This window comes from Dermochelys coriacea, chromosome 4 (assembly GCF_009764565.3).
Source record: "Dermochelys coriacea isolate rDerCor1 chromosome 4, rDerCor1.pri.v4, whole genome shotgun sequence".
Classification (NCBI taxonomy): Eukaryota; Metazoa; Chordata; order Testudines; family Dermochelyidae; genus Dermochelys; species Dermochelys coriacea.
Genome location: NC_050071.1, coordinates 144,909,559 through 144,936,968, shown reverse-complemented (window position 1 = coordinate 144,936,968; position 27,410 = coordinate 144,909,559). Strand labels below are relative to the sequence as shown.

At 53.8% G+C, this 27,410-nt stretch overlaps 1 protein-coding gene across 4 annotated transcripts; it reads left to right on the top strand.

Moving 5' to 3' along the window:
• Positions 1-7,099: 7,099 nt before the first annotated feature.
• Positions 7,100-26,122, top strand: PCED1A (PC-esterase domain containing 1A). Of its 4 annotated transcripts, none has more exons than XM_038399492.2 (9): positions 7,100-7,228; positions 13,291-13,399; positions 14,132-14,211; positions 15,880-16,112; positions 17,151-17,301; positions 20,095-20,341; positions 21,432-21,515; positions 22,308-22,523; positions 24,635-26,122. In XM_038399492.2, exons 2-9 carry the CDS (start codon positions 13,327-13,329, stop codon positions 24,859-24,861), a joined length of 1,311 nt encoding a protein of 436 aa, XP_038255420.1. In that variant the 5' UTR covers positions 7,100-7,228; positions 13,291-13,326; the 3' UTR covers positions 24,862-26,122. The 4 variants fall into 4 exon arrangements, with proteins under 4 accessions (XP_038255420.1, XP_043368831.1, XP_043368830.1 ...); XM_043512896.1 differs by having other exon boundaries at positions 22,275-22,523; XM_043512895.1 differs by lacking the exon at positions 7,100-7,228 and having other exon boundaries at positions 11,946-13,399.
• The last annotated feature ends 1,288 nt before the right edge of the window (positions 26,123-27,410 follow it).

Sequence of the window (27,410 nt, the reverse complement as noted above, 5' to 3'; positions counted from 1 at the left end):
AGTGAGCTGTAGCTCCCGAAAGCTGATGCTCAAATAAATTTGTTAGTCTCTAAGGTGCCACAAGTACTCCTTTTCTTTTTGCGAATACAGACTAACACGGCTGCTACTCTGAAACCTGTCATGTGGGACAGAAGCTGATTTCAATGATAGGTAACAGACGACAGTTAGTAGTCCTGCAGTTTTACATTTGAGTTCCTTCAGAACTCTTGGGTGATACTGTTTAGTTTATCAACTTATTCCAAAACCTCCTCTAATGACACCTCAATTTGGGACAGTTCCTCAGATCTGTCACCCAAAAAGAATGGCTCAGGTTTGGGAATCTCCCTCACGTCCTCAACAGTGAAGACTGATGCAAAGAGTTCATTTAGTTTCTTTGCAATGGCCTTATCCTCTTTGAGTGCTCTTTTAGCATCTCGATCGTCCAGTGACCCCACTAGTTGTTTAGCAGGCTTTCTGCTTCTGATATATTTAAAAAGAAAAGGAGTACTTGTGGCACCTTAGAGACTAACACATTTATTTGAGCATAAGCTTTCGTGAGCTACAGCTCACTTCATCGGATGCATTTGGTGGAAAATACAGAGGGGAGATTTATATACACACACAGAACATGAAACAATGGGTTTATCATACACACTGTAAGGAGAGTGATCACTTAAGATGAGCCATCACCAGCAGCAGGGGTGGGAAAGGAGGAAAACCTTTCATGGTGACAAGCAAGGTAGGCCATTTCTAGCAGTTAACAAGAACATCTGAGGAACAGTGGGGGGTGGGGTGAGGGGGGGAGAAATAACATGAAATTTTTGCTATTACTTTTGGAGTCTTTGGATAACTGTTCTTCAAATTCTTTTTTGGTCTTTCTAATTATATTTTTACACTTCATTTGCCAGAGTTTATGCTCTTTTCTAGTTTCCTTATTAGGATTTATCTTCTACTTTTCAAAAGGATGCCTTTTTGCCTCTCACTGCTTCTTTTACTATTGTTTAACCACAGTGGCTCTTTTTCGGTTAGATTGAAGTGTCATTAGAGCAGGTTTTGGAATGAATTGATAAACTTAACAGTAACAAGTCACCGGGACCAGATGGCATTCACCCAAGAGCTCTGAAAGAACTCAAATGTGAAATTGTGGAATCTTTAACTATGGTTTGTAACCTGTCCTTTAAATCAGCCTCTGTACCCAATGACTGGAAGATAGCTAATGTAACACCCATATTTAAAAAGGGCTCTAGAGGTTATCCTGGCAATTACAGACCGGTAAGTCTAACATCAGTACCGGGCAAATTAGTTGAAACAATAATAAAGAATAAAATTGTCAGACACATAGAAGAACATAAATTATTGCACAAAAGTCAACATGGTTTCTGTAAAGGGAGATCGTGTCTTACTGCTCTATTTGAGTTCTTTGAGGGGGTCAACAAACATGTGGACAAGGGGGATCCCAGGGACATAGTGGACTTAGGTGTCCAGAAAGCCTTTGACAAGGTCCCTCACCAAAGGCTCCTACGTAAATTAAGTTGTCATGGGATAAGAGGGAAGATCCTTTCATGGATTGAGAACTGGTTAAAAGACAGGGAGCAAAGGGTAGGAATAAATGGTCAATTTTCAGAATGGAGAGGGGTAACTAGTGGTGGTCCCCAAGGGTCAGTCCTAGGACCAATCCTATTCAACCTATTCATAAATGATCTGCAGAAAGGGGTAAACAGTGAGGTGGCAAAGTTTGCAGACGATACTAAACTGCTCAAGATAGTTAAGACCAAAGCAGACTGTGAAGAACTTCAAAAGGATCTCACAAAACTAAGACAGGTTTCAGAGTAGCAGCCGTGTTAGTCTGTATGCGCAAAAAGAAAAGGAGTACTTGTACTTAGAGACTAACAAATTTATTTGAGCATAAGCTTTCGTGAGCTACAGCTCACTTCATCAGATGTGAAGTTAGCTGTAGCTCACAAAAGCTTATGCTCAAATAAATTTGTTAGTGTTTAAAGGTGCCACAAGTACTCCTTTTCTTTTCACAAAACTAAGTGATTGGGCAACAAAATGGCAAATGAAATGTAATGTGGATAAATGTAAAGTAATGCACATTGGAAAAAATAATCCCAACTATACATACATAGATTCATAGATACTAAGGTCAGAAGGGACCATTCTGATCATCTAGTCCGACCTCCTGCACAGCGCAGGCCACAGAATCTCACCCACCCACTCCTATGAAAAACCTCACCCATGTCTGAGCTATTGAAGTCCTTAAATCATGGTTCAAAGACTTCAAGAAGCAGAGAAGCCTCCCTCAAGTCAACCATGCCCCATGCTACAGAGGAAGGCGAAAAACCTCCAGGGCCTCTCCAATCTGCCCTGGAGGAAAATTCCTTCCCGACCCCAAATATGGCAATCAGCTAAACCCTGAGCATATGGGCAAGATTCACCAGCCAGATACCCAGGAAAGAATTTTCTATAGTAACTCAGATCCCATCCATCTAATATCCCATCTCAGGGGATTTGGCCTATTTACCCTGAATATTTAAAGATTACTTACCAAAATCCCATTATCCCTTCTCCTCCATAAACTTATCGAGTAGAATCTTAAAGCCAGATAGATCTTTTGCCCCCACTGCTTCCCTTGGAAGGCTATTCCAAAACTTCACTCCTCTGATGGTTAAAAACCTTCGTCTGATTTCAAGTCTAAACTTCCTGGTGGCCAGTTTATACCCATTTGTTCTTGTGTCCACATTGGTGCTGAGCTGAAATAATTCCTCTCCCTCTCCTGTATTTATCCCTCTGATATATTATAGAGAGCAATCATATCTCCCCTCAACCTTCTTTTAGTTAGGCTAAACAAGCCAAGCTCCTTAAGTCTCCTTTCATAAGACAAGTTTTCCATTCCTCGGATCATCCTAGTAGCCCTTCTCTGTACCTGCTCCAGCTTGAATTCATCCTTTTTAAACATGGGAGACCAGAACTGCACACAGTATTCTAGGTGAGGTCTCACCAGTGCCTTGTATAACGGTACTAAAACCTCCTTATCCCTACTGGAAATGCCTCTCCTGATGCATCCCAAAACCACATTAGCTTTTTTCACAGCCATATCACATTGGCAGCTCATAGTCATCCTATGATCAACCAATACTCCAAGGTCCTTCTCCTCTTCCGTTACTTCTAATTGATGCGTCCCCAACTTATAGCTAAAATTCTTGTTATTAATCCCTAAATGCATAACCTTACACTTCTCACTATTAAATTTCATCCTATTACTATTACTCCAGTTTACAAGGTAATCCAGATCCTCCTGTATAATATCCCGATCCTTCTCCGAATTGGCAATACCTCCCAGCTTTGTATCATCTGCAAACTTTATTAGCACACTCCCACTTTTTGTGCCAAGGTCAGTAATAAAAAGATTAAATAAGATTGGTCCCAAAACCGATCCCTGAGGAACTCCACTGGTAACCTCCCTCCAACCTGACAGTTCGCCTTTCAGTAGGACCCGTTGCAGTCTCCCCTTTAACCAATTCCTTATCCACCTTTTGATGTTCATATTGATCCCCATCTTCTCCAATTTAACTAATAATTCCCCATGTGGCACGGTATCAAATGCCTTACTGAAATCTAGGTAAATTAGATCCACTGCATTTCCTTTATCTAAAAAATCTGTTTTTCAAAAAAGGAGATTAGGTTGGTTTGGCACGATCTACCTTTTTTAAAACCATGTTGTATTTTGTCCCATTTACCATTGACTTCAAGGTCCTTAACTAATTTCTCCTTCAAAATTTTTTCCAGGACCTTGCATACTACAGATGTCAAACTAACTGGCCTGTAGTTACCCGGATCACTTTTTTTTCCTTTCTTAAAAATAGGAACTATATTAGCAATTCTCCAATCATTCGGTACTATTCCTGAGTTTACAGATTCATTAAAAATTCTTGCTAATGGGCTTGCAATTTCTGGTGCCAATTCCTTTAATATTCTTGGATGAAGATTATCTGGGCCCCCCGATTTAGTCCCATTAAGCTGTTTCAGTTTCGCTTCTACCTCTGATATGGTAATATCTACCTCTATATCCTCCTTCCCATTTGTCATGCTACCATTATCCCCAAGATCCTCTTTAGCCTTATTAAAGTCTGAGGCAAAGTATTTGTTTAGATATTGGGCCATGCCTAGATTATCTTTAACCTCCACTCCATCCTCAGTGTTAAGCGGCCCCACTTCTTCCTTTTTAGTTTTCTTCTTATTTATATGGCTATAGAACCTTTTACTATTGGTTTTAATTCCCTTTGCAAGGTCCAACTCTACTCGACTTTTAGCCTGTCTCACTTGATCCCTACATGTTCTGACCTCAATTAGGTAGCTTTCCTTGCTGATCCCTCCCATCTTCCACTCCCTGTATGCTTTCTGCTTCTTCTTAATCACCTCTCTAAGATGCTTGCTCATCCAGCTTGGTCTACAACTCCTTCCTATGAATTTTTTCCCCTTTCTTGGGATACAGGCTTCCGATAGCTTCTGCAGTTTTGATTTAAAGTAATCCCAGGCCTCCTCTACCTTTAGATCCATAAGTTCTTCAGTCCAATCCACTTCCCTAACTAATTTCCTTAATTTTTGAAAGTCAGCCCTTTGTGAAATCAAAAACCCTAGTTGCAGATTTATTTTTGTTAATCCTTCCATTTAGTTTGAACTGAATTAGCTCATGATCACTTGAGCCAAGATTGTCCCCTACAACCATTTCTTCTATGAGGTCCTCGCTACTCACCAAAATTAAATCTAAAATGGCATCCCCTCTAGTCGGTTCAGCAACTACTTGATGAAGGAATCTATCAGCTATCGCATCTAGGAAAATCTGAGCCCTATTATTATTACTAGCACTGGTCCTCCAGTCTATATCTGGTACATACAATATGATGGGGGCTAATTTAGCTACAACTAATCAGGAGAAAGATCTTGGAGTCATCATGGAGAGTTCTCTGAAGACATCTACGCAGTGTGCAGCAGGAGTCAAAAGAGCAAACGGGATATTAGGAATCATTTAAAAAAGGGAGAGAGAATAAGACGGAGAATATCTTATTGCCCTTATATAAATCCATGGTACGCCCACAGCTTGAATACTGCATACAGATCTCGTCCCCCCATCTCAAAAAAGATATACTGGCATTAGAAAAGGTTCAGAGGAGGGCAACTAAAATGATTAGGGGTTTGGAACGGGTCCCATATGAGGAGAGATTAAAGAGGCTAGGACTTTTCAGCTTGGAAAAGAGGAGACTAAGGGGATATGATCAAGGTCTATAAAATCATGAGTGGTGTGGAGAAAGTGAATAAGGAAAAGTTATTGACTTGTTCCCATAAGATAAGAACCGGGGGCCACCAAATGAAATTCATGGGCAGCAGGTTTAAAACAAATAAAAGGAAATTCTTCACTCAGCGCATACTCAACCTGTGGAACTCCTTGCCTGAGGAGGTTGTGAACGCTAGGACTATAACAGGGTTTAAAAGAGAACTGTATAAATTCATGGAGGTTAAGTCCATTAATGCTATTAGCCAGGATGGGAAGGAATGATGTCCCTAGCCTCTGTTTGTGAGAGGGTGGAGAAGGATGGCAGGAGAGAGATCACTAGATCATTACCTGTTAGGTTCACTCCCTCTGGGGCACCTGGCACTTGCCACGGTCGGCAGACAGGACACTGGGCTGGATGGACCCTTGGCCTGACCCAGTCTGGCCTTTCTTATGTTTTGTTTTTTTGTTTTTTTTAAATTGGGGTATACATTTAAGTTGAGCCTCTATTATGGTGTCTTTAAAGTTTCCACGCAGCCTGCAGGGATTTCCCTTTTGGCGCTGTACCATTTAATTTCTGTTTCGCTAACCTCCGCATTTTTGTGCGGCCCCCCTTTCTGAAATTAAATGCTCCAGTGTCGGCTCAGACTTTGGGCGGGGGTGGGGGGTCTCGCTCCAGCTGACCTCTGCTCCCCTTGCCCCCCCATCAGCAGCCCCCCATACTCGGCGCCGCTGCAGCAGCCTGTGCGCCCCGGCCCCGCAGCGCCCCCGGGTCAGGCCGGGCGGGGCGTGGCGGGGCGCGGGCAGGAAAGCGGAGAGCGAAGGGGGGAGCCGGGCCAGGCGCAGGCGGCGGAGCGGGACGCGGGACGGCCGGGCTGGCTGCCCCGCCATGGGCCCCGCGGGCAGACGGGCTCGGCGCCGGGGACAGGTACAGCGCCCCCGGGTCACCCTTGTGCAATGGGGGGGGATGAACACGGGCATGACCCCCCCGGCTGGTGCGGATCCGGGGTAACGCGGCTCGAACCCGCGGACCGGCGGCGGGCTCACGGTCCCGGGCGGCTGGAACTCGCAGCCTGCGCCTCCCTCCGCTCGGGCAGGGGGGACTCGCCTGGTCCGCTCAGCCTCTTCCCTGCCGCCCCCCGGCATTGCTGGCTGCGGGGCCTGCAGGGGGGTTGTTCGGGTGCGGGGCCAAACGCTGCGGCATGGGTCCGTGTGACCGCAGGCGCGGAGGGGAGTCTCCCGGCCTCGCCAACCGGGGCCCAGCGCGCTGGGTGAGCGCCCCGCCGGCGGCGTTAGCCGACACTGGCCGTCCCGGGGCTGGGGCTTGTTCGACGCCCAGCTCCCCGGGGGTCTTTGCTGGGGTCTGACCTGCCTGGGACAGGCGCTGCCCCTCTGCTCACAGCGCGGGGCTCACACCGCCGCCCCTGGGGGGTTAAGGGGACCCAGCTGGAGGGAGTCCGTTCCCCCTCCCCAAAAGATTAGCTCCCCCTCCTCGCCCACCCGCATCCGCACCCGCACCCGCAGGGTTTGGTGGTGCCGCAGGCAACACTGACAACACTTCACCCTCCCTTTGTTGCTGTGTGGGAGGGACCCACACAAACCGCACAAAGCAAATGAAAAGGCTCCGTCGGGGGCGGGAATACACGTGTTTTCCTCTCACCTCTTTCAGCCCTGGCGATGGTAGGGCTCCCACAGGCCTGAATCCTCCTCCAGCAGAGCCAGGGCAAGTGCTGGGAGAGTTATTCTGTCACCTCTGAGCGGAGACCTCCTGGCTGGTGTCCTTTGCAACAGCGGCAGGTAGAGATGGGGCTTGTTTTTCTGATGGATGCCCCTTTAATCCCTGAATAACCCCAGGTGACTGGCCACCGGCTGGAGACCAGCACTGCTTTGCTGAGGCTGCTCTGTAAATACTAGCAAAAGGCCAGAGCCCTGTCCCGGCACCAACGCCGTTTGCTCTGGAACTTGGACGCATTGGAGGTAATTGCTTCACTTCCAGATATTTTCACAGTTGGTCACAGTAGTGACTCTTGGGTGGGCACTTCCTGGCAGTTAGTGACTGGCTGGGTGAAGGGTCTGAAGGAAAGCGAGAGAGCTAACTGCAGGCCTGGGGGGGCTCCTCTCTGCTTTGGTGCCAGTTCAGAGAAGGGCTTAAAAAACTAAGGAACCAAACCCCCTTCCATCTGGGATGGGCCCAAATGCCCCTTGCCAGGAGGCAGGGAGACCTAAAGGTAGCTGTTGTGTCACAATTGTGGCTTTTAAGCTAATGAAAACACTTGCCCTTGGTTTAGCCCTGTCTACGCTAGGAGTACTTTTTCTGAAAGCTAGCATTAGCCATGGTGGTGGAGAGTAGGAGAGGGCTTCTGTCTCATTTAATGCAACCCAGTGCAAACCTGTTTAGTATTGCAATTCAAAGCTCAGTCCTGCAATGGACAAGTTCATGGACATGTCTTTGACTATACTCCGGCATTTCACAGTAAGCTGGAACTATGCAGCTAAATAAAGAGGAATAGAAGATGCTGTCTGTATATGATGGTGTAGTCTTCCTTATAAGATTGGTTCATGCTGTAATGCAAGGACAGATTCCACCTTCCCAAGACACGTAGATGACAGGGGATGGACCACTTGATGATTCCCTGTTCTATTCATTCCCTCTCAAGCACCTGGCATTAGTCACAGTCAGAAGACAGGATACTGGGCTAGATGGACCTTTGGTCTGGCCCTGTATGGCCGTTCTTATGTTCTACAAGGTAGTTTGCTGAGCATAACTAATTAGGGTTTAGGATTAATTTGGCATGAGGAACTGATGGGCAGGTGATAGGAAGCCACAAATTAAGCAAAAAAAAAAAAAAGAGAGGAGTACTTGTGGCACCTTAGAAACTAGTCATAAGAGAGTTGACTGATAGGAAGTTTGAAACCACAAGTAAAGGGTTCAGAGTAGCAACCGTGTTAGTCTGTATCCACAAAAAGAACAGGAGAGCTGTAGCTCACGAAAGCTTATGCTCAAATAAATTTATTAGTCTCTTAGGTGCCACAAGTCCTCCTTTTCTTTTTGTGGCACCTTAGAGACTAACACATTTATTTGAGCATAAGCTTTTATGGGTTAGAGCCCACTTCATCGGATGCATAGAATGGAACATATAGTAAGAAGATTATACACATACAGAGAACATGAAAAGGTGGAGTAAGAGGCTAATTAGTTAAGATGAGCTATTATCAGCAGGAGGGAAAAAAAACTGTTGTAGTGATAATCAAGATGGCCCATTTAGACAGTTCACAAGAAGGTGTGAGGATACTTAACATGGGGAAATAGATTCAATATGTGTAATGACCCAGCCACACCTAGTCTCTATTCCAACCCAGGTTAATGGTATCTAGTTTGCATATTAATTCAAGCTCAGCAGTTTCTCGCTGGAGTCTGTTCTTGAAGCTTTTCTGTTGCAAAATTGCCATCTTTAAATCTGTTACTGAGTGGCCAGGGAGACTGAAGTGTTCTCCTACCAGTTTTTGAATGTTATGATTCCTGATGTCAGATTTGTGTCCATTTATTCTTTTACGTAGAGACTCTCCGGTTTGGCCAATGTAGATGGCAGAGGGGCATTGCTGGCACATAATGGCATATATCACATTGGTAGATGTGCAGGTGAACGAGCCCCTGATGGCGTGGCTGATGTGATTAGGCCCTATGATGGTGTCCCCTGAATAGACACATGGACAGAGTTGGCAATGGGCTTTGTTGCAAGGATAGGTTCCTGGGTTAGTGGTTCTGTTGTGTGGTGTGTGGCTGCTGGTGAGTATTTGCTTCAGGTTGGGGGGCTGCCTGTAAGCGAGGACTGGCCTGTCTCCCAGGATCTGTGAGAGGGAGGGGTCGTCCCTCAGGCTAGGTCATAGACTCTTGGTGCTGTGCTGGAGAGGTTTTAGTTGGGGGCTGAAGGTGGTGGCCAGCCACTATTGGCAGTTCAGGGTGAGTCTAAGGAATACCTATAACCAAAACGTACAGGTGTCAACGGCGGGGATGCTATAGAAATATCATGGCAACTAATTGACAAAAGCTAATGAGGTAAATAGGTAACCAATTAACAGTGTGGTGACGCCCCAGAGATTGGAGTGTGGAAGCTTAGATAAGGAAAAGGGGCCAAGATGCATGCATCTGCCTAGCCAGGGAAAGTGTGATTGACCTACTGACAACCACCTAGGAACTGTCTGGGATGGGTAATGCTATAAGTAACGCAAGTGCTGGTCATGTGTCATTATTTCTCTGTGCCTGGCTTGGAGGGGGGTGGGCGTTTGCCTGGCTGGCTAATAAAAATAATGGTTAAAGAAAGGGCAGGGTGGTGTCCTGCTAGCCTCTCTCCTGAATAGCTGATCTGGCGGCTGACCCTTCCCAGACCACTGCAGTACAGACCCCTGCCCTGGGGTGGGCCAAGAGTAACTTAAACCCACACGTAGGGCTACAGTGCAGACTAGTTAGTATTCCTGTAGGAACCCGAACACTTGTGTTTCCTCACTCAGACTTAATGTTGCAATAACATAGTTCTTAGCTTTTCTCTCTCAGAAATTGAAATCAGTCTGTCAAAAGTGCCCAATTAGGGCCCTGTCTAACCCGAGGGGGAAAGGCGGTGTTGGTGGGGAAGGCAAGTACAAGTGTAGCATCCCAAACTTTTGCTAAACTAAACCTACAAAGGAAAAATACTATGGGAGAAATCCGGGCCCCAGGGCATTTTGCCCTGGGGCTGTTGTAGGCCAGTATTTCATCCTGGGCTGTGTGCTTTGTGTCTTGGTGATGGAGAGAAGCTGGAAAAGTGTGTACATTTTTTTGCCCCTGTTCTGTTTTTTGTACCTTGGCGCTTGTCTGCGGAAGTGGCTCCATCTCTCCCGGCCCAGTTCAATCAGCCCAGCCCCCTAGCTCTGAGGCAGTCCTGCCAGTATAAAAGGGCTTTTAACAGTGTAGTTATTCCCAGATGGGAAAGGGAACAAGCCACACTAGTGTAAGGACCTTTCATCCCATTATCGTTACAGCAGTGCAAGGCATTGGTGTAACGATACCCATAGGTGAGCGCGTCCCTAACCAATGTAGCACAAACGGAGTGGAAAGAGCAGGAGTCGAGTCTGCAGAGAGAAACTCTGGAGGGGGCGGTGACCAGAGGGGCAGGAGCTGCTGAACCCTTCCTAAGGGCTCTCTTCCTCTGCAGCATATGAGCTACATGGGTGTTAACAGCCTGAATCCCATCCCCCTTTCCCTAGTTGATTGGGATTCACAGGTGGGCCGGTGTCCTGTAACCCCTCGCTCGTAAAAACAGGGCAGGCTGGTCTAATGTTAAAATCACGCCCAGGAACAAAACAAGTCCTGCTGAGGGGGAGGATGGCCTTGGTGGGTAGAGCCTCGGCTGCAGGGCAGTGGTTTCGCTGGCACAGTGATGTCTGCTAGGAATGTGGGGGGAGGTGGGAGAGAGAAACGCTGGAGCTGTGCTGGCAAAGCCCAGGCTCGATGCTGTTATGGGGCCTGTTGGCAGCATAGCCCGTTCCAGTCAGGGAGTTCCCAGCATGTTCACAGACTCCCCTGGGACCTTGGCCCTCCCTCAGCTCCCATCTGCAGAGCAGTCCCTCATGCTCTCCCTTTGCTCAGACCAGGAGTTCCTGAGGGCCAGGCCTGCCTCTTTGTACAGCACTGGCACAATGAAGCCCGGATTTCTCTCTGGCATTGCCATATAAACCAGAGACTCCAGCTGGGCCTTCGCTCCAGGCTATGTTATACCAATAAAATAAAAATCAGCAGGATCCTATTAAAGGGGAAAAGGCAAAATGCCACATTTATTGTGAATACAGAAGGAATCGTAGTAAGCAGTTAGTTATAGCTATAACATTCCATTCAATTTCATATTTATTCACACACACACACACACGTTTTGCAAGGTTATCATAGTTATCAGCCTTAGAGTTGCTCATGCCAAGCCACTGGCCCGGTGACCTGGACATGAGGAGGGAGCAGGGCCTTGTCAGATGCTCATCTGATGCTCCTGGAAGTTGGTTTGCAGAATCAGACCCCAAAGTTCTCACTTTCTAGAGTCCATTTTTATAGGAATTTCTTCCTATGCCAGTCTATGGGAATTGCTTTATCAAGCTGTTGCTGAATCAATCATCAGATGGCACAGTCCTGATGGCTCCGTGCTGCCAGATGTTATCTTGTTCTTTGGTTCTCCCATCCTTGAGGCTGTTGGGTGGATTCCAGTCTGCCCTCCGGGGGTCCTCTGGTTATTTCCACTTAATGCCTTCTTCAGCTGATGGACACTGGATTCTTAGGCTGGCACCTCCCTGATCATTCAGTTATTATCCACACCAAGCATCCATCCACATACATCCTCTATCTCTATTTTAATCACAATTGTTAACAAAGCGAGATGAATACAACAAAAGGGCCGGGAGTCTCTGGGTGCTGTTTCTGTTGTTATAGAGTATTGCGTTGAGTCTCTCTCTGTGTGAGTAGTTGTTGTTACAAAGAATTGCTTTGAGAACAGACTCTGTCTTAGAATGCACTAACACAATTAGCAGCTTGCAAGTTTCACACATAGAGGGAGAGAAACAGGACCAAAAACCAAGAGACCTCTGAATTAGTAATACCCTGGAATTTAAACTATGGGGAATCAAACTCATTTGTGACTTTAATACAGAACTTCTTTAATATGATCCAACAGCTAAAGGAGCCAGAAGGGGTGCAGCCCTGCTTCTCTGCCCCCTGCTCCCTTCACGGCTCTCCTTGGAACAGCCGCAAGGCCACAGAGGAGCTGAAAAGCTCTTTCTTTCCCATCAGCCTTCCAGGGGCAGGGCCAGATCAGTGCCGGTCGGGGTCTGCGTGGTTCAATATCTGCACGTCCGGCCCAGTGCTCCATGGTGCAGAGGTGGGAACGCTGGGCCATGGCAAGCTTTGAGGTGGCTGCTGCCAACACCTGACCGCAGGCCAGAGGGTGTCTAAGGGGCTGGGCTTTAATGGGCTGTCCCGGAATGGGTGGAGGAGCCAGTGGAAAACAAGCAGGGCAGCTGGGTAATTAAAGGCCCCATTCACCCTGGCTCTGCTCCTTGTTCATCCTTTGCCCCAGTGCCAGGGGGTGTCCCACACTACGCGGCATGTCTCAGTGCAGGGCACAAAGCAGAGTCTGACTCCGAATCCACTGCCTGGGTTCCCCTGGTCTCTGCCCTGCCTCCCACCCGGCAAGAAGCCCCTGGGATGCAGGAGCAGCAGCCTCAGCACTCCGGGCAGAGAGGGTCCGTCCATCCTCGCTGGGTCAGTGCCCAGGGCCTGGATTCCCTCGAGAACTTGCTTTGTGTGGCTCTGTTAGTGTTCGGTTTGGATTAATGAAATGGCGACAAAGCTAGACCAGCACAGAGCAGCTCGAAGCCGCTCTGAGCCGAAGGACTGACTTCTTTACTCATGCCCCAGTTTTTACTACGTTCACGAGGGAACCTACAATTTCCGTACCTGTTCTTGCCAGTTTCTTATCTTGTTTTGAATGACGTTTTCCACGAGTCTGCCAAACGTAGAGGCATCGTGTGCTCGCTCTCCCTTGGTACCAGGTGTATGGGGGCCAGACTTCGACAGGACCAAATATTTTGCCATTATGTCCCATCCAGCCGTGGCATGCTGCACCATGGCCCAGTGTAACAGTTTGCGAAGCCTTCACGTAACACCGACCTTGTCCCTGACTGTTTCTACGGGTACCAGGGAGAGGGGTTGCCCGCAGCTTACCAGCTTGCTGGGCCCAAGTGCAAAGCATGCTGGGAGGATGGTCCAGACATTTTTCTCATAGCAGAAGTACAAAGGGTTTGGGGGAAACGTGACCTGAATACACGTCATAGTTACACAAACCACGAGCCCAAGAGCTGCTGTTGACACTGCACCTGATCTTGGCTGACAGCTCTGTGTCTGGCCTCCCTGTGCTGCCCTCCTGGCGATGGGGGGCAGCGTGCAGGCAGCCTGCGGAGGCCGCTCCCAGCGTGGGTGGAGGAGAATGCAGGCCTCAGTTTCTTCTCTCTTCTTCGCTGAGCAGGGCTCTGCTTGCTGGGGAGCAGCCGCCTGCCGAGCCATGGTCACTTTCTTCACACACGAAGTCCAGCAGCTACTGCACAACAAGTTCGTGGTGGTCGTGGGGGATTCCAGTGAGTCAGCCGAAGGGACGCCAGAGCCCCCCAGCATGGGGGGCAGGTTCCCTTGACCCCTCTCGGCCATGGTAGAGCCGAGTTATGTTTGGCTCCACGTCCAAAGTGGGTTTTCCTGCGAGCCGGGCTGCAAGCTCCCTGCAGCCCCAGCAGGGCTCTCTGCCTTGCCAGCAACTGTGGGTTTGCCCTGGCTTGTGCAGACAGATCGGCTGCGTGGGGTAACCCCCTTCCGTGGCAGGACTGGCTGGGTAAAGGTGAAGGGCAACCAGGCCTCTGAACTTGCCTCCTGGGGTGGGGAGCAGGGAGTTTGAGCCCTGCAGTGAGCAGAGTGGATTTCTCTGGGTGCCCTGTCGTTCTGGCCCCACTCAGTAATTGAAGCTGGCCTGGGGGGGGCGGGGGTGTTCCCTAAGCTGAGTGAGCTGGACCCATGTCTCTGCTGCGCAGCGCTGCCCTTGCACCTCCACCCCCAGAGTCCGTGCAGCACGACCGCCTGCCCACCCCCAGCACGGCAGCTGGCGCGTCGTCTCATTCCTGACATCTGCCCCCCCAGCCGCAGCCCACCAAGTGCGCCTGGCCTGCACAGACGCATCCCATTCTGAACAAGGGCCTCTTCCACCCTGCCCCGAATGAGACCCTGGGCTGGTCCATGCGTTAGCGCCCAAGAGGCAAAGATGTTGCTCCCCCAAAGATGGGCGACCCTGGGCTACCTCTGTCTCCATTTTCCCCTTGCAGTCCAGCGATCGGTTTACAAGGACCTGGTGTTGCTTTTGCAGAAGGATGCTCTCCTCAGCCAGTCCCAGCTGAAAGCCAAGGTACTGTCCCTGCGGATCCAGAGCAGCCAACCTCTGTCCCACAGGGCTGGGGAACTAAACCACTCGCAGGCGCCATGTCACCGGGGCGCTTCTCCAATCCGGGGTCCATGCTCTGGATGCCCCCTGCTGGGCCTTGCGCCCCTGAAAGCGGTCGCTTCTGGTGCAGTCAGCTCTGGTGTGTGCTCCCCCTCTGTGGGCACAGCTGAGACAACCAGTTTGGGTGGCTGCTGTTGCATAAAGAGAAGTGAAGAAAACTAATCTGGTTGCCTGGTGGCAAGTAACCAGACAAGCCTCCATCCTTAGAGGTTTTTAAGGTCAGGCTTGACAAAGCCCTGGCGGGGATGATTTAGTTGGGGATGGTCCTGCTTTGAGCAGGGGGTTGGACTAGATACCTCCTGAGGTCCCTGCCAACCCTGATGTTCTCTGGTTCTAAGCCGGTGCCCTCCCAAAGGCCTGCAGAGTGTGCGGTCCTGGCCCTGGGTCCGGCTCAGCAATAGAGGAAGCAGCTACAGCTTGTTGGGTCTGGGCCAGCTGTGTTGCTTGACGGGGGAGGAGGGTTTCTTGTTTCCGGTGGGAGGCTTTGAAACCCAGATGTAACCAAAGAAGCAGAACAATCCTGGGCCTGGCGCACCCCCCTCCGCGCCCCCCATCAGTGGTTCACGTGTAAGATTGGGGGGTGTCTTGCCACGTGAGTGCCCCCTGCTGGCTGGTGTTGGGAATAGCATCGTCCCACTGTGCTCCCTCGGCTGGTGCTCAGCCACTGCAGCCATCTAGAGGGAGGGTAAAAGTGGTGATGTCCCGCAGTGCTGGGGTGGGGCTTCGAGAAGGGGCTGGGAAGCTGCCTGGCCTGGGGACCCATGGGGCTGGGCTATTGGGAGGGGCCGGAAGGGCACGCACCTACAGGCCCTAGTGTTGTCATTTGGGTCCAGGGGAGGCAAGGCCTTGTGGTAGACCAGCACTGGGCTGAGCTGGGGCTCTGGGATCCAACCCCAGCCCTTGCTCTGGCTTGCTGCTTGCCCTGGGCCAGCTCAGCTCCTCTGTGCCCAGAAGAGGCCTCGGGTCACTCCCTAGCTCACAGGAAGGCTGCAGGCTGTGGCTGGGCGCAGTTCTCAGGGATGGGAAGACAGAGGACGACCTCCGAGGGTGCTAGCCAGGCAGTGGGCACGAGAGGGCATCGCTCCCCTGGGGGTAGAGCCCTGTGCACACACAGGATTTATATCCACAGATGTGGGTGTCCGTGGAGCTGCAGGGCTGTACCAGGAACTGGAGCAGCACGTCAGGCAGCTGCTCGCAGGAGCCAGCGCCCTGCACGGGCAGCTCCTCCTGCATGGCTGTACCGCCCCCAGCCCTGTCCACTGGGGCAGGCACCTGGCTCACCAACTGCTGTCCCTGGTCACGCTAGTGCATGCAAGCGGCTCGCACACCCAGACTTGCACACACTAGTGTGACCAGGGACAGCTGCTGGTGAGCCTGGTGCCCTTCCCTGTGGGGAGGGCTGGGGGCAGCACAGCCATGCTGGAGATCGCTGGCTCCCGCGAGCGGCGGCCCGACATGCGGCTGCTTTCGCCATGGCTGTCGATTTGGTATCGGCGCAGGGCTCTCGATGCGGGCAATAGGCGGGTTCGGGGGCTGCGTCACTGAGGGCTCTCTGCGTCCCATCTCTGCCAGGGGGAGCTGAGATTTGAGAACGACTGCCTGGTGGAAGGCGGCGTGCTGGGCGAGCTGACCAACGGCACCCAATACAAGGAGGTACGGCAGTACCGCACGGACCATCACCTGGTGCGCTTCTACTTTGTCACCCGCGTCTACTCCGACTACATGGAGAGCATCCTGGCCGACTTCCAGGCTGGGCCCCAGCCCGATGTCGTCATCATCAACTCCTGCTTGTGGGACGTGAGCAGGTACCCGGTGCTACCCCCACCCTGGCAGGAGAACTCGGGCCTCTGCGAGGTCACATGGGGCTGCACAGCACCCTCAGGGAGAGAATTGAACCCCTCCGGCTGCCACAGCCTGGCCAGTGCAGCTAAAGGAGACTCTCCGCTGGCAGTACAGGGCCTGTGAGACGCAAATCAGTGATTCTGAGTCTGTCCAGCCAAGGGCAGTGCTGGGCATGTAGGCACATGGCAGCTGGTTCATTAAAACCCCCTGTGTTGTGGGAGGTGACCAGATATGAAAAGGGAACTTTGTGGGGCCGGGTGCTGCAGCCCTTCCAAGGCACCAGCTGTGGCGGGTCAGGGGTTACAGTGTGGTTCTGCTTGGAAAGAGCATCAGGGTAAAAATAGCCTCTCCTGACTCTGCTCATCTGTCCCGTCAGTGCAAGGAGCCTGCCCCCCGGACACGGACGTTCCTGCTTTTCACTCCTTGGGGCCAGCCAGGCTCTGCCCCATTGTGCATGTGCAGCCAGCAGCGTTACTTAGTCCAGTCCAGTCTGAGAGATCTGGGCAAGCCCGGTGAGGGAGCCAAGAGGGCGTTGGCTCAGCTAGTGACGGGGCTGCCAACATGCCGCCTGCCCAAGAGGAGGGAGCTTGGTCCTGCATGTGCATTCTGCTCTGGCTGTTGGCCCATGCCCGTGGTGTCTGAGCACCTCGTGGGTGCCACTCGCAGTGCTCTACTCGGGGGTGGTGAGGTGTCTCACAGCCGGTGGAGCGGGTCTCGGGCACAGACAGCGAGCGGGCGCCCAGCTTTCCTCTTGCCCCGCAAACTCCCATGTCCCATGCTGGGGGATGGTGGGGCAACTTCCCCTCCCTGCCCCTGGCCGATGGTGGCATCTCGGTGCAGAAACACCTGCCTGGCCAGCCTCGCCCATAGAGCCGTTTCCGCAGAGCGGCTGGCCAACAGGCTCCTGCCTTTGCCCAGTGCTGCTCCTCGTGGGGGCCAGATGGATCCTACCCCATGTCAGTCCCTAGGGCATGACTTCTGTCTGCTCTGCCGCCCTGCAGGTATGGCCCCAAGTCCATGAAGCAGTACCGGGTGAATCTGGAGAAGGCCTTTAACCGCCTGGACAAGGTGCTGCCCCATGCCTGCCTCCTGGTGTGGAACATGACGATGCCCGTGGGCCACAAAATCATCGGGGGCTTCCTCACCCCAGAGGTAACGCGAACTGCAGCTTGACCCCGGACCCCAGTGCTGCTCGCTGAGGGTGCTCTGAGGGATGTGCGGCTGGGACCGGGATAAAGTGCTGAGCCCAGGGGCAGGGCCAGCTACCGGGGCCGGTACCCGTGGCTGCACCGCTTTCCAGCCCATGCGGGCTCACCCCTCCGGTCTCACAGCCCCCACAGGGCACCCTCCTGGACAGGCCTTGTCTGAAATCCTAGTCACAGCTCCAAAGTTAACTCTCTGCCTCCTGCGGCTGAGTGCTGCAGGCTGCCTAGCCACTGGGGGGGCGAGGGGTTCCCTTCACCCTGGCCTTGCCGTGCCCCTGCTGACATGATGGGAGCGGATGGAAACAGGCCTCATCAGCTCTCACGATCCACTTCCTACTCTGAAATCTCCGAGCCAGAGGTTCATGGAAGTTAAGGGTAGAAGGGACGTTAGATCATCTAGTCTGGCCTGTCTGGCACAGGCCAGAAAAATTCCCCTACTTCCCCCCACGCTGAGCCTAGATTTTCTAACTTTTTAAGCATTCGCCTGGCTCTTCTCTGACCCCTCTCCAATTTATTAACATCCGTCCTGAATTGTGGGCAGCAGAACTGGACACAGGGATCCCAGCAATGGTAGCCCCAGTGCCAAATACAGAGGGAAAATCACCCCTCGATTCCTATTTGAGATTCCTCTGTTCATGCATCCCACGATCACATTAGCTCTTTGGCCCCAGCGTCACACAGGGAGCTCCTGTTCCGCTGATTAGCCCCCAAGTGTTTTTCAGAGTCACTGGATCGAATCCCCTGTCCTGTACATACTGCGTGCGTTCTTTGCTCCTAGATGTACACGTTTACATTTAGCCATATTAAAACACACATTTTTTGCTTGTGCCCAGTTGACTATGTGAAGCAGATCGCTCGGATCAGTGACCTGTCCTCGGTATTATTTCCCACTCCCCCAGTTGTTGTGCTAGCTGCAAACTTTCTCGATGAAGATTTTGTTTTCTTTCAGATCATTGATAAAAACGTTAAATAGAGTAGGGCCAAGAACCGATCCCACAGGGATGAGGATTCCCCATTTACAATTACATGTTGAGACCTATCAGTTAGCCAGTTTTTAATCCATTTCATGTGTGCCATGTTCATTTTATATTCTAATTTTTTAATCAAAATTTTGTGCAGTATGAAATCAAACATTCAGGAGAATTCTAAGTATATTATATCAACTCTATTACTGTTATTACTGAAACTTGGTATCTTATCAAAGAGATCAAGTTAGTCTGATAGGTTAATGGAAAATAGATCCTATGTTGAGTCGCATTAATTGCATTTGTGGCACCTTAGAGACTAACAAATTTATTAGAGCATAAGCTTTCGTGAGCTACAGCTTATGCTTATGCTCTAATAAATTTGTTAGTCTCTAAGGTGCCACAAGTACTCCTTTTCTTTTTGCGAATACAGACTAACACGGCTGCTACTCTGAAACCTGTCATTAATTGCATTATCTACTTTTAATTCTTTATTAATCAAGTCCCATGTCAGCTGCTCCATTATCTTACCTGGGATCGATGTCAGACTGACAGGCATATAATTACTTGGGTCATCCTATTAACCTTTTTAAACATTGGCACAACATTAGCTTTCTTCTGGAACTTCCCCAGTGTTCCAAGACTTACTAAAAATCAATATTAACGATTCAGCAAGTGCCTCAGTCAGCTCCTTTAAAACTCTTGGATGCAAGTTATCTATACCTGCTGATTTTAAAATGTCTAACTTTATATCATCTGTTTCCCTGCCCCCCCATACAGAATAGAAATGTTTATTGAACATGTTTGCCTTTTCTGCATTATTCTACATAATACCATTTCCATCTAATAATGGACCAATACCATTGTTAAGATTCTTTTTGTTCTTAATATTTAAGAAACTCCTTTTTACTCTTAACTCTGCTGGCCATAGAGTTCGCATTGTGTCCCTTGGCTTCCCTTATCAATTTTCTACAATTCCTATCTTTTGATTTATGTTCATTATTATCAATTTCCCTTTTCTTCCATTTGTTGCATATTTTTTAATTTTGTTTTCTAGCTGTCTTCACTTCCACTCTAAACCCAGGTCAGTTTTTTAACCAGCACATACTTCTTCCTTGATTGTGGCTTTTGGGACATCTAATTCTTAAACAATTCCCCCAGTGATCATTCACATTCTCCTGATTAAATTCTTCCTCTCAGCTGATTTGCCTCATGTTTGTTTTCACTGAAATTGGCCCTATTCAGCCACCAAAGATATGTTACTAGCCTGGACTTTATTCTGTTTGCACCTTATAAATGTGATCAAGTCATGATCACTTGTACCTAAGCTACCGTTAACTTTTCCCATTCTCTTTGCCACTGGCTACTGGCCCTGCTGCAGAAAACAGCCTGCTCTGATCCGCATTCTCTTCTTCCTGCATTCCCGAGCCTCAGCCTGCATGGACAGGCGAGTGCCAAGGACTGGAGGGGTTAAACCTAAACAGGCCCAGGCAGCTGGGCTGCCCTCCTTGCTAGGCAGCAGGCTGGAAAGGGGTGGTAGCTCTGGGCTGGGCCCTAGCACTCCAGCTGGCATTGGTGTTCCCTGTCCCTGCCTGCAGCTACTGGCAAAGGGGCCCTGCACCCCCAGGAATGGCTGTGTCTGCCAGGCCGTCCTGCTGTCTTGTACCATCCCCAGGAGCGAGGTGTTCTCGTGGGGCCGGGTCCCTGGAGCATGGCCCTCCCTGTCTGTGGGAGCCCTGCTGGCCTGGCCCGATGGCTCCTTTCTCTGCCTCCAGCTGCAGCACCGAGGCAAGAAGGTGTCCCACAATGTGATTGAGGGCAACTTCTACGGGGCCGTCCTGGCCAGCAGCCACCACTTCGACGTGCTGGACCTGCACTACTACTTCCGCTTCGATGCGCACCACCGCAGCGGGGACGGCGTCCACTGGAACCGGGCTGTCCACCGCAGGATCACCCACCTGCTGCTGGCCCACGTGGCCGACGCCTGGGGGGTCGAGATCCCAGAGAAGAGACCCCAGGACGGTGAGCGGGGGAGCGGGGAATGTCGGGGAGGGGGGTTAACAGTGACTAGACGCCATGGTGAGGGGCACGCTGATGTGGATCGTCCCTTGGGGGCAGCGCTTGCGTCGCCAGAGGGGCCCCCATCCTCCACCTGACTGGAGGCCTGGGACAAAGGAGAAGCGGGTCCAGCAGAGCCAGGCTAACGTCCTGCTGCTGGGCGGAGGGGTGGTGGCTGGCACTGACCTGGGCAGAGCTCGCTGGGAAGCAGGCCACGGTCTCTTCATCGCTGAGGCCACGCTGGCAGCTCCCACGGCCCCGAATCGGAGCGGCTGTATTCCCAGCCCTGTATTCAGCCCCTGGTGGCTTTATTTTGGGGGGGTGGAGAACAGTGCAGTCCTGATGCACGGAATGGGGGTGGGAGGAGGGTTCGGGATGTGAGGGGCTGGGTAGCTGTGCCCCACGGGGAATGGCGCCAGGGACGGCTGGATGGCACCTGGTGAGGGTGGGAGGGAGTCTGTGCACATGCCCCTCAGCCGCGGCTCTCCTCACCCTCTTCCCAGCAGCCTCCCTGGGAGAGACTTCAGTGCCCCACATGCCTCTGCTGCCACGTCTGCTGGGTGGGAGAAAGAGGGGGGAGCAGCGGAAGAGGGATGGGCATGCTGCTGCAGGGTGGGGAGGAGGGAGTGGAGATGGGGATGGGTGTGGGAGGGGGTGGCGGTGGGCATGCTGCTGCAAGAGGGGGTGGGAGATGTGGGGAGGGATGGATGTGCTGCAGCAGGGGGGTGGGAGAGGGTGGGCATGCTGGGGTGGGGGGGAGAGATGTGAGGGGGAGACAGGGGGTGCCACTGAGGGGGTGTGCTGCAGCAAGAGGGGGTGGGAGATGCGGGACAGGTGCCGCTGTGGGGACTGGGAGTGTGAGGTGGATGGATGGGCTGTGGCAGGGTGGAGGGAGGGGTGGATGTGCAGCGAAGGGAGTGGGTGAGGGTGGGCGTGGGGAGGAGGGAGTGGGGGTGGGTGTGCTGCAGCAAGAGGGGGTGGGAGACGGGGGGGTGCTGCTGCAGGGGATGGGAGGGGGCATGCTGCTGATGGATCTGCTTTTCCCTTTCTTCAGGTTGCTTTCAGGCAAACGCTCTGGAGTGGAGCTCGCGGCCCACCCCCTGCCCGGCGCCCCACGCTGCTCCGCCCTGCCCCTGGGGTAAAGATCTTGGTGGTGGGCAGAGGCTGTGGGCACCTCCTTAGGTTGGGCAACCGCGCAGGGGAGGTGACTGGGGAAGGGATCCCCGTCCACTTGGGGGTGGCCTGTTGCCGGCTTCCAGCCCCCCCCTCAGCCAGGCTTTGGCCGCCTCTCTCCTGTGGCTGACAGCCCTGTGGCCCCCCCCAAGGGGAGCTGCCTGAGCGTAGTGCTGCCAAGTGGGGAGTGGGCACCTTCCCCGTGCTCGTCAGTGTGCGCCCGTGGCCGTGCCCTGGAGCGCCAGCCAGCCAGCCGAGCCACAGCGTGACTGACGCTGACGAGGCCCCTGCGGGGGTGGGGGGGGACATGGTGGTATCCCCCAGCTCTTCTCCTCAGCCCCCCACCCCCAGCTCCTTACTGGCACCCACAGCACCCAGGTCGTGCCAGGGGGCTTTGGGCACAGTGCCCGTGTAGGTCACTGCTGCCAAGAGCCAGCAGGGGGCGCATGCGGCCAACGCATTGCACGGCCCCGGGGTGCAGTCTCCAGAGGCCGCTGGCCCCCGAGAGCTGTGGGGGGCCGGAGGGGCTTGGAGCCCCGGGAGCGCCGTCGCGGGGCCCTGCTCTCGGAGCAGCTGGTGCTACCAGCCTGGGGGGAATGAGCCGACCCGAACTTGGCCCTGGTCTCAAATGGCTCCTTCTGACCCTTCTCCCCACGCGGCCCCCCAGATTGGAGTCCTTGTCTTCGTCAAAGGCTCTCAACCCTTCTGCCCGGGGCCTTCCCAGGCTCTGGGCTCAGTCACGTCTCTGACTCTGCAGGGCCCGAGTGGGACAGCAGCTGCCTGTCCCGGACACCCCCGCCCAGCGCCTGCCCGCTGCCCCCTCCGCCACCCCGGCCCCCCTTCGACTTCTGCTGCCCCTCCGAGGATCCCATTTTCCAGGAAGACTCCCCCTTCCTCCCCAGCGATGCGGGACCTGGCGCGCCCCTCTCCGGATACATCAGCTTCGACAACTGCCCCGGATTCAGTGTGGAGGGTAGGTCCTCGGTCCCATGCTGCTGCCACACCCCCCTGGGTGTGTCTGGCCCCGGGGGATCCTCACTTGCGGGGGGCCCCTGGTGCTCACGATTTCCTGCCTCAATCTCTGTCCCCACTCCTGTTCGGTCTGGCCTGGACACCTCTCTCTGCTGCTGCCCCTGCAGGTCGCTGCTCCGCTCTGCCTGTCTCCTCTGTGATCTCTGCACAATCTGACCTTTCCCACTGCTCTTGCCTCTCTGTGCCCTGCTCCTTCATCGCCCGTCCGGCTGCAGCCTTCCTGGCTCTGGCGTGGCTTCCCTCCTGCCCTGCTGCAGCCAGACCCTAGGACCAGGAGGACGCTCAACAAAATAGAAAGTGACTGATCTGTGGGACTCTCTGCCACATGACGTGACTCAGGTCAAGAGCTTAGTAGCATTCCAGAGGTGACTGGACCTGGTACGTACAGAATCGCTGCAGTTACGCTCCAGAGGATTAGAGAGGGGGTCCAAATCCTCCTGCTTGGGGTCCAAGCCAGCCCTGACGCTCCCAGAACTGTGAGGGAATGCCGCTGGGGGCCAGGTTCACAATTGGGCCTTCTGGGATTTCTTGTACCTTCCTGTGAAGCAGCTGGTCACTGGCTGCTGGGCTGGGCCATCGGTCTGATCCGATGGGGCCGTTCCCATGTTCCTTATGGCTGTGACCGTGTATCCCTGCCCTGGCCGCTCTCCCGCGGCCCAGCACGCTCCTCGTCTTCACGAGTCTGCTGCCGCCTTCCTGCCCTGTGCGCCTTCGATCTTCTCCCTGCCTGCTCTGGACTGTCTCCCGGTCCCTGCCGGCCCCCTTCCCTCCCCCCGACTGCTCCCTTTGCTGCGTGGTTCAGGTGGAGGAGAGGAGTCTCTCCGTTGTCAGCAGCCCAGGGAGCGGGCAGGTGGGCAGCATCTCCTGAGACCTCGGCGTCGCGCTCGTTCCCCTCCTGCGCGGCTCCGACGGGAAAAGCGTTGGAGCCGGGGTCTGTGGCGCTGTCTGAATAACTCTGTGCCAGAGCTGCTGGGTCGGAGCCTGGCTCGGGATGGGGTGGGCAGAATCGCTGAGCTGGGCGGGCTGACCCATAGATCCTCCAGTCCTGCATGGGGGATGGGTATCCCAGGGGATTCAGGAGGGGGCGCTTTTACTCCGGTGTCAGCGCTGTACGCAGTGTGGAGCAGGGGCTGCCGAGATGTGAAAGGGACGTGTCGGCGTCTTGCAGGAATGGGAGCTGCAGGGTGGGAAGTAATGTCTGTCTTTGGACCAGCTTCTGGTGGGGAGAGAGACAAGCGTTCGACCTACACAGAGCTGCTCCTCTGGTCTGGGCCGGGGGCTCAGAGGGCACTGACCCTAACCAATCTGTCCCACCCTCTGTGCACCCGGCCCAGACCTGTCTGTGTAAGTGCAACGCTCCTCTCTCTCCCCACCAGAAGTTGGTCCAATTAAGGACACTACTTCCCTCACCTGGCTTCAAGAATTGTCCTGGGCTCCTGGCCCAACTCTGAAAGAGTAACTACCTCTTCTGACCCCCCCCCCCCGGTCGAGCCGTGTTTGTTCTGCAGCCCTTGCTGGCCAGCCTGAGCCCTCGTTCCATGGCATCAGACACCCGCCATGCTGCACCCAGGAGCTGGCTGCATTTCAGCCCAGGCTTCAGCTGGTGAAGCCCTGGGAGAGTTGCAGCCGAACCCTAAGTCTGGCAGCTTCTGGAGCATGGACGATCTTCCTGCGCGTGTGATCCCTGCAGCTGGGATGATTTGAGCAGGGGTTGCTCAGGTGTTGCTCTGAGGGGCCCGGGCGCTGGGACGGGCTGAGCCCAATCACCAGACACTTGACTGCGGAATGGGTGTTAGATTTGTCAAAGGCACAGAGCTGTTGTCACTGTTCAAATAAGCTGCCGGTGCCCAGCTGTCCAGCTGGTGTGAGGGCCGGTGGCTGCTGGCAGTGTGTGGGTAGGGGGGGTGCAGGGGGTCGACTGTATCTGGCTGCCCATTGCTCTGGAGAATTGGCCTGGTGCAGATCCCTGAGTCCTCCCCCACCCCCATGGTTCCTGTCCAGACCCTGCTGGATTGACTCATCTCACCCCCCACACCCTGCTTCTCACCCTAGGTCCTGCCAGCGGCTTTCAAGCTTCCTGGGGCGCGCCGCATGCTCTTCCGGGCCCAGGGCCCTTCCCTGGCTTCTCAGGAAACCCAGCACCCAGCTTCCCTCCGCACCCCCGGAGCCCGACCAGGAGAGGCCACGGTGGGCGCTCCCACGGCTTCATAATGAGGCGGCAGCTGGTGAGATGGAGGTCTGGGCCCCCCTACAACAGGCCCCACTACAGTTGCTACTGAGGGGCCCTGGCAGCTGGGCGTGTCTCCCCGCGGGCGGGCGAGCTCCCTGCTAAGGGCTCGGCTCCGGTTCTGAACAGACTCGGGTAGGGTTGGCTTGGCGGTCTGCAGGTGCGTGCCGCGATGATGCACATGGGCATCGGAGGGCACCCTGGCCGGGAGCCAGCTACCACTCAGATGGCTGAGTTATTACATTTAGTATTTGGGGTGGGGGGCAGAGGTCTGTGAGGGCCTGGAGAGAAGGGGCTGTGATCTGCCAGGTGCTCTGGCTCAGGTCAAACACCCTGCTATTGGGCACAGCCGGGCTGGCTCCAGCTAGTGGATGCTGGCGGGGAGGGTGGGGGTTGTTTCCTTTCCTGAGAGCTGGCTGTGCTGGGTCCCTTCCTTGGAGGCTCCCTGTGGACGGGCAGCTCAGGGAGCATGGCACGCTGTGCCCAGTGACGGCGCTGGGAACAGGTCTAGGCAGAGTGTCCCAGCCCCGTGCTGGGGCCGGGATACTGCAGCGCTGGGCACTGCCATGGGAAGCACTCTGTAGGCCAGGCCCATGAGGGGCGGAGGGCCCCATCCTGCCAGGTGCTGGAGCCGGTGAGGATTGGCAGCCACGTGGGGGAGGTGCTGAACGCCAGCCGTCTGCCAAGGGGCTGCGGCCTCGCCCAGGGGTTCCGTCTGTCTAGCCTGAGTCTCTCCCCAGCACTGAGTCCAATTCCCCCATCCCCATCCGCTGCTGTTACAAACCTGCCCAGACGGGGCGGGCAGGGAGTGGCTTGCCCCTGCCAGGCTCCCTCCCCCGGACTGCCATGGCTGTGAGCCGGCCGGTGGCCTCGCCGGTTCTCCATGGGGTTCTCAGGGCTAGTTCATGTTCCTTAATTGTTGATCTGTTTTCAGCTCCCTCCGTGGGGTGTTATTTCACGAGGTGGGTCTGCATTACAGCCCCCCGTGTCCCTTCCTGGGGGGTAGGCGGGTCATGCTGCTCTGAGGTTGCTTTACACTGGCAGGCTGCGGGGCAGAGCCCTTGGTGGCTCAGTGCACTAAAACCCTCTAGCCCCAGCCCGACTCGCTAGCTAGTGGGCCCAGACCTGTGCTCAGCTGCACTGAGCCCATCAAGTTGCACCAGCAAAACTGTGAGACGAGTCCCTTCCAGGCCATCTGCCCGCAGGCCCGGGGGGGCCGTGGTGCTGGCACAGTGGTTATTGACCAGGAAATGCTGTTCAAGGCAAGTGTTCTGGTGTGTTCTGTTGACTTGTTAATAAAGCTTTGACTAGTGGAGGCTGTTGTCCATCTGTCCTTCCACCAGTGGCTGGCCTATTAGATAACAGCCTACTACTGCACCCTGCTGCTGGCATTACTCAGTTAGTTCACGCGGCCAAAGACTCGCCTGACGACTTGGGGGTGGCTTCATGTGTCAAGGAGGGAAGCTGAATGGCCCTTCGCCTTAACCAGGCTCAGGGTGACCCACCCCAGGGGCCCTGGCAGGGCTCTTTGGCCCTCGCCAGGCCTGCGTGGGCCTCGGTCCAGCTCCTAACAGGGCCACTGGCCTCCCTCCACCAGCAGCGCTGCAGCAAAGCTCACGACTGAACGGGCCGTGGTACCCCGCTCCCCTTCCGTGCCCCACAATGGCCCTTCCACCTCTGGGCTGAGCCAGGGTGAGGTGCTGGGGGCTTGGCCTCAGGGGCCCTGGGTTCTAGTCCCAGCTCTGCCTCTCAGCTGCTGGGGCCATGGGCAAGTCACCCCCTTACCACCCCTGGTGTCTGCCTTGTCAAGATGGGCCCAACTCTCCCGCTGAGTCGCTGCAGCCCCTAGCGCGGCTGGAGCTCGGCTCTGCCAGGCCCTGCTGCAGCGCTGAAAACTGCAGGAAGTTTTCCATGCTGCCTCGGCTCTGGGTGCGTGGGCTGGGCGATGGGGCTGCTCCTCCGGCAGCGTATGGCCTAACCCCCCTGCCGCCTCCAGCGCCCAGCACTGGGGCTGCTGCAGGGAACGGGAAGAATCCAGAACGTTAATGAAGGCATTAGAGCTGCTCCTTTCTGGGCACTTCATGGCCCCAAGGGGGGAGCCTGGTGTAACCTTTGGGTGGACTAGAGTTCACTGCCCTTCTCCAGTCCCTAAAACTCCCCAGCTCCCCTAGAAACGCGGCTGGAGCCCCGGAATTGTCCAAGGGTTTTTAGCAAGGATTGCACAGGGCCAACTTCCCCACATCCACGTCCTCAAAGAACCAAGGGAATGAACTTAATTAAGTACCAACTTTATAAAATCTTATGGCAAAGAAACATGATAACTTCGATTTCACACCATAACATGGCTACTTTGAGCTACATCCATTATCTGCAGTGAACCATCAAGAAAGAAAACAAATGAAATCTGAACAGGCCGGTCCCCACAGCAACCCAGTGAGAAGAAATGCAGAGTTCCCAAGAGCTTAGTGGGTCCAGCTGAGTCTCAGTTTGTCTTTGATCCGCAAATCTCTACAATCGGCCAAGTAGCATTGCCCGCACGGCTGACCAGGCCGTTAAAAGTCCAGTCGGCAGCATAGCAGGGCTAAGGCAGGCTCCCTGCCT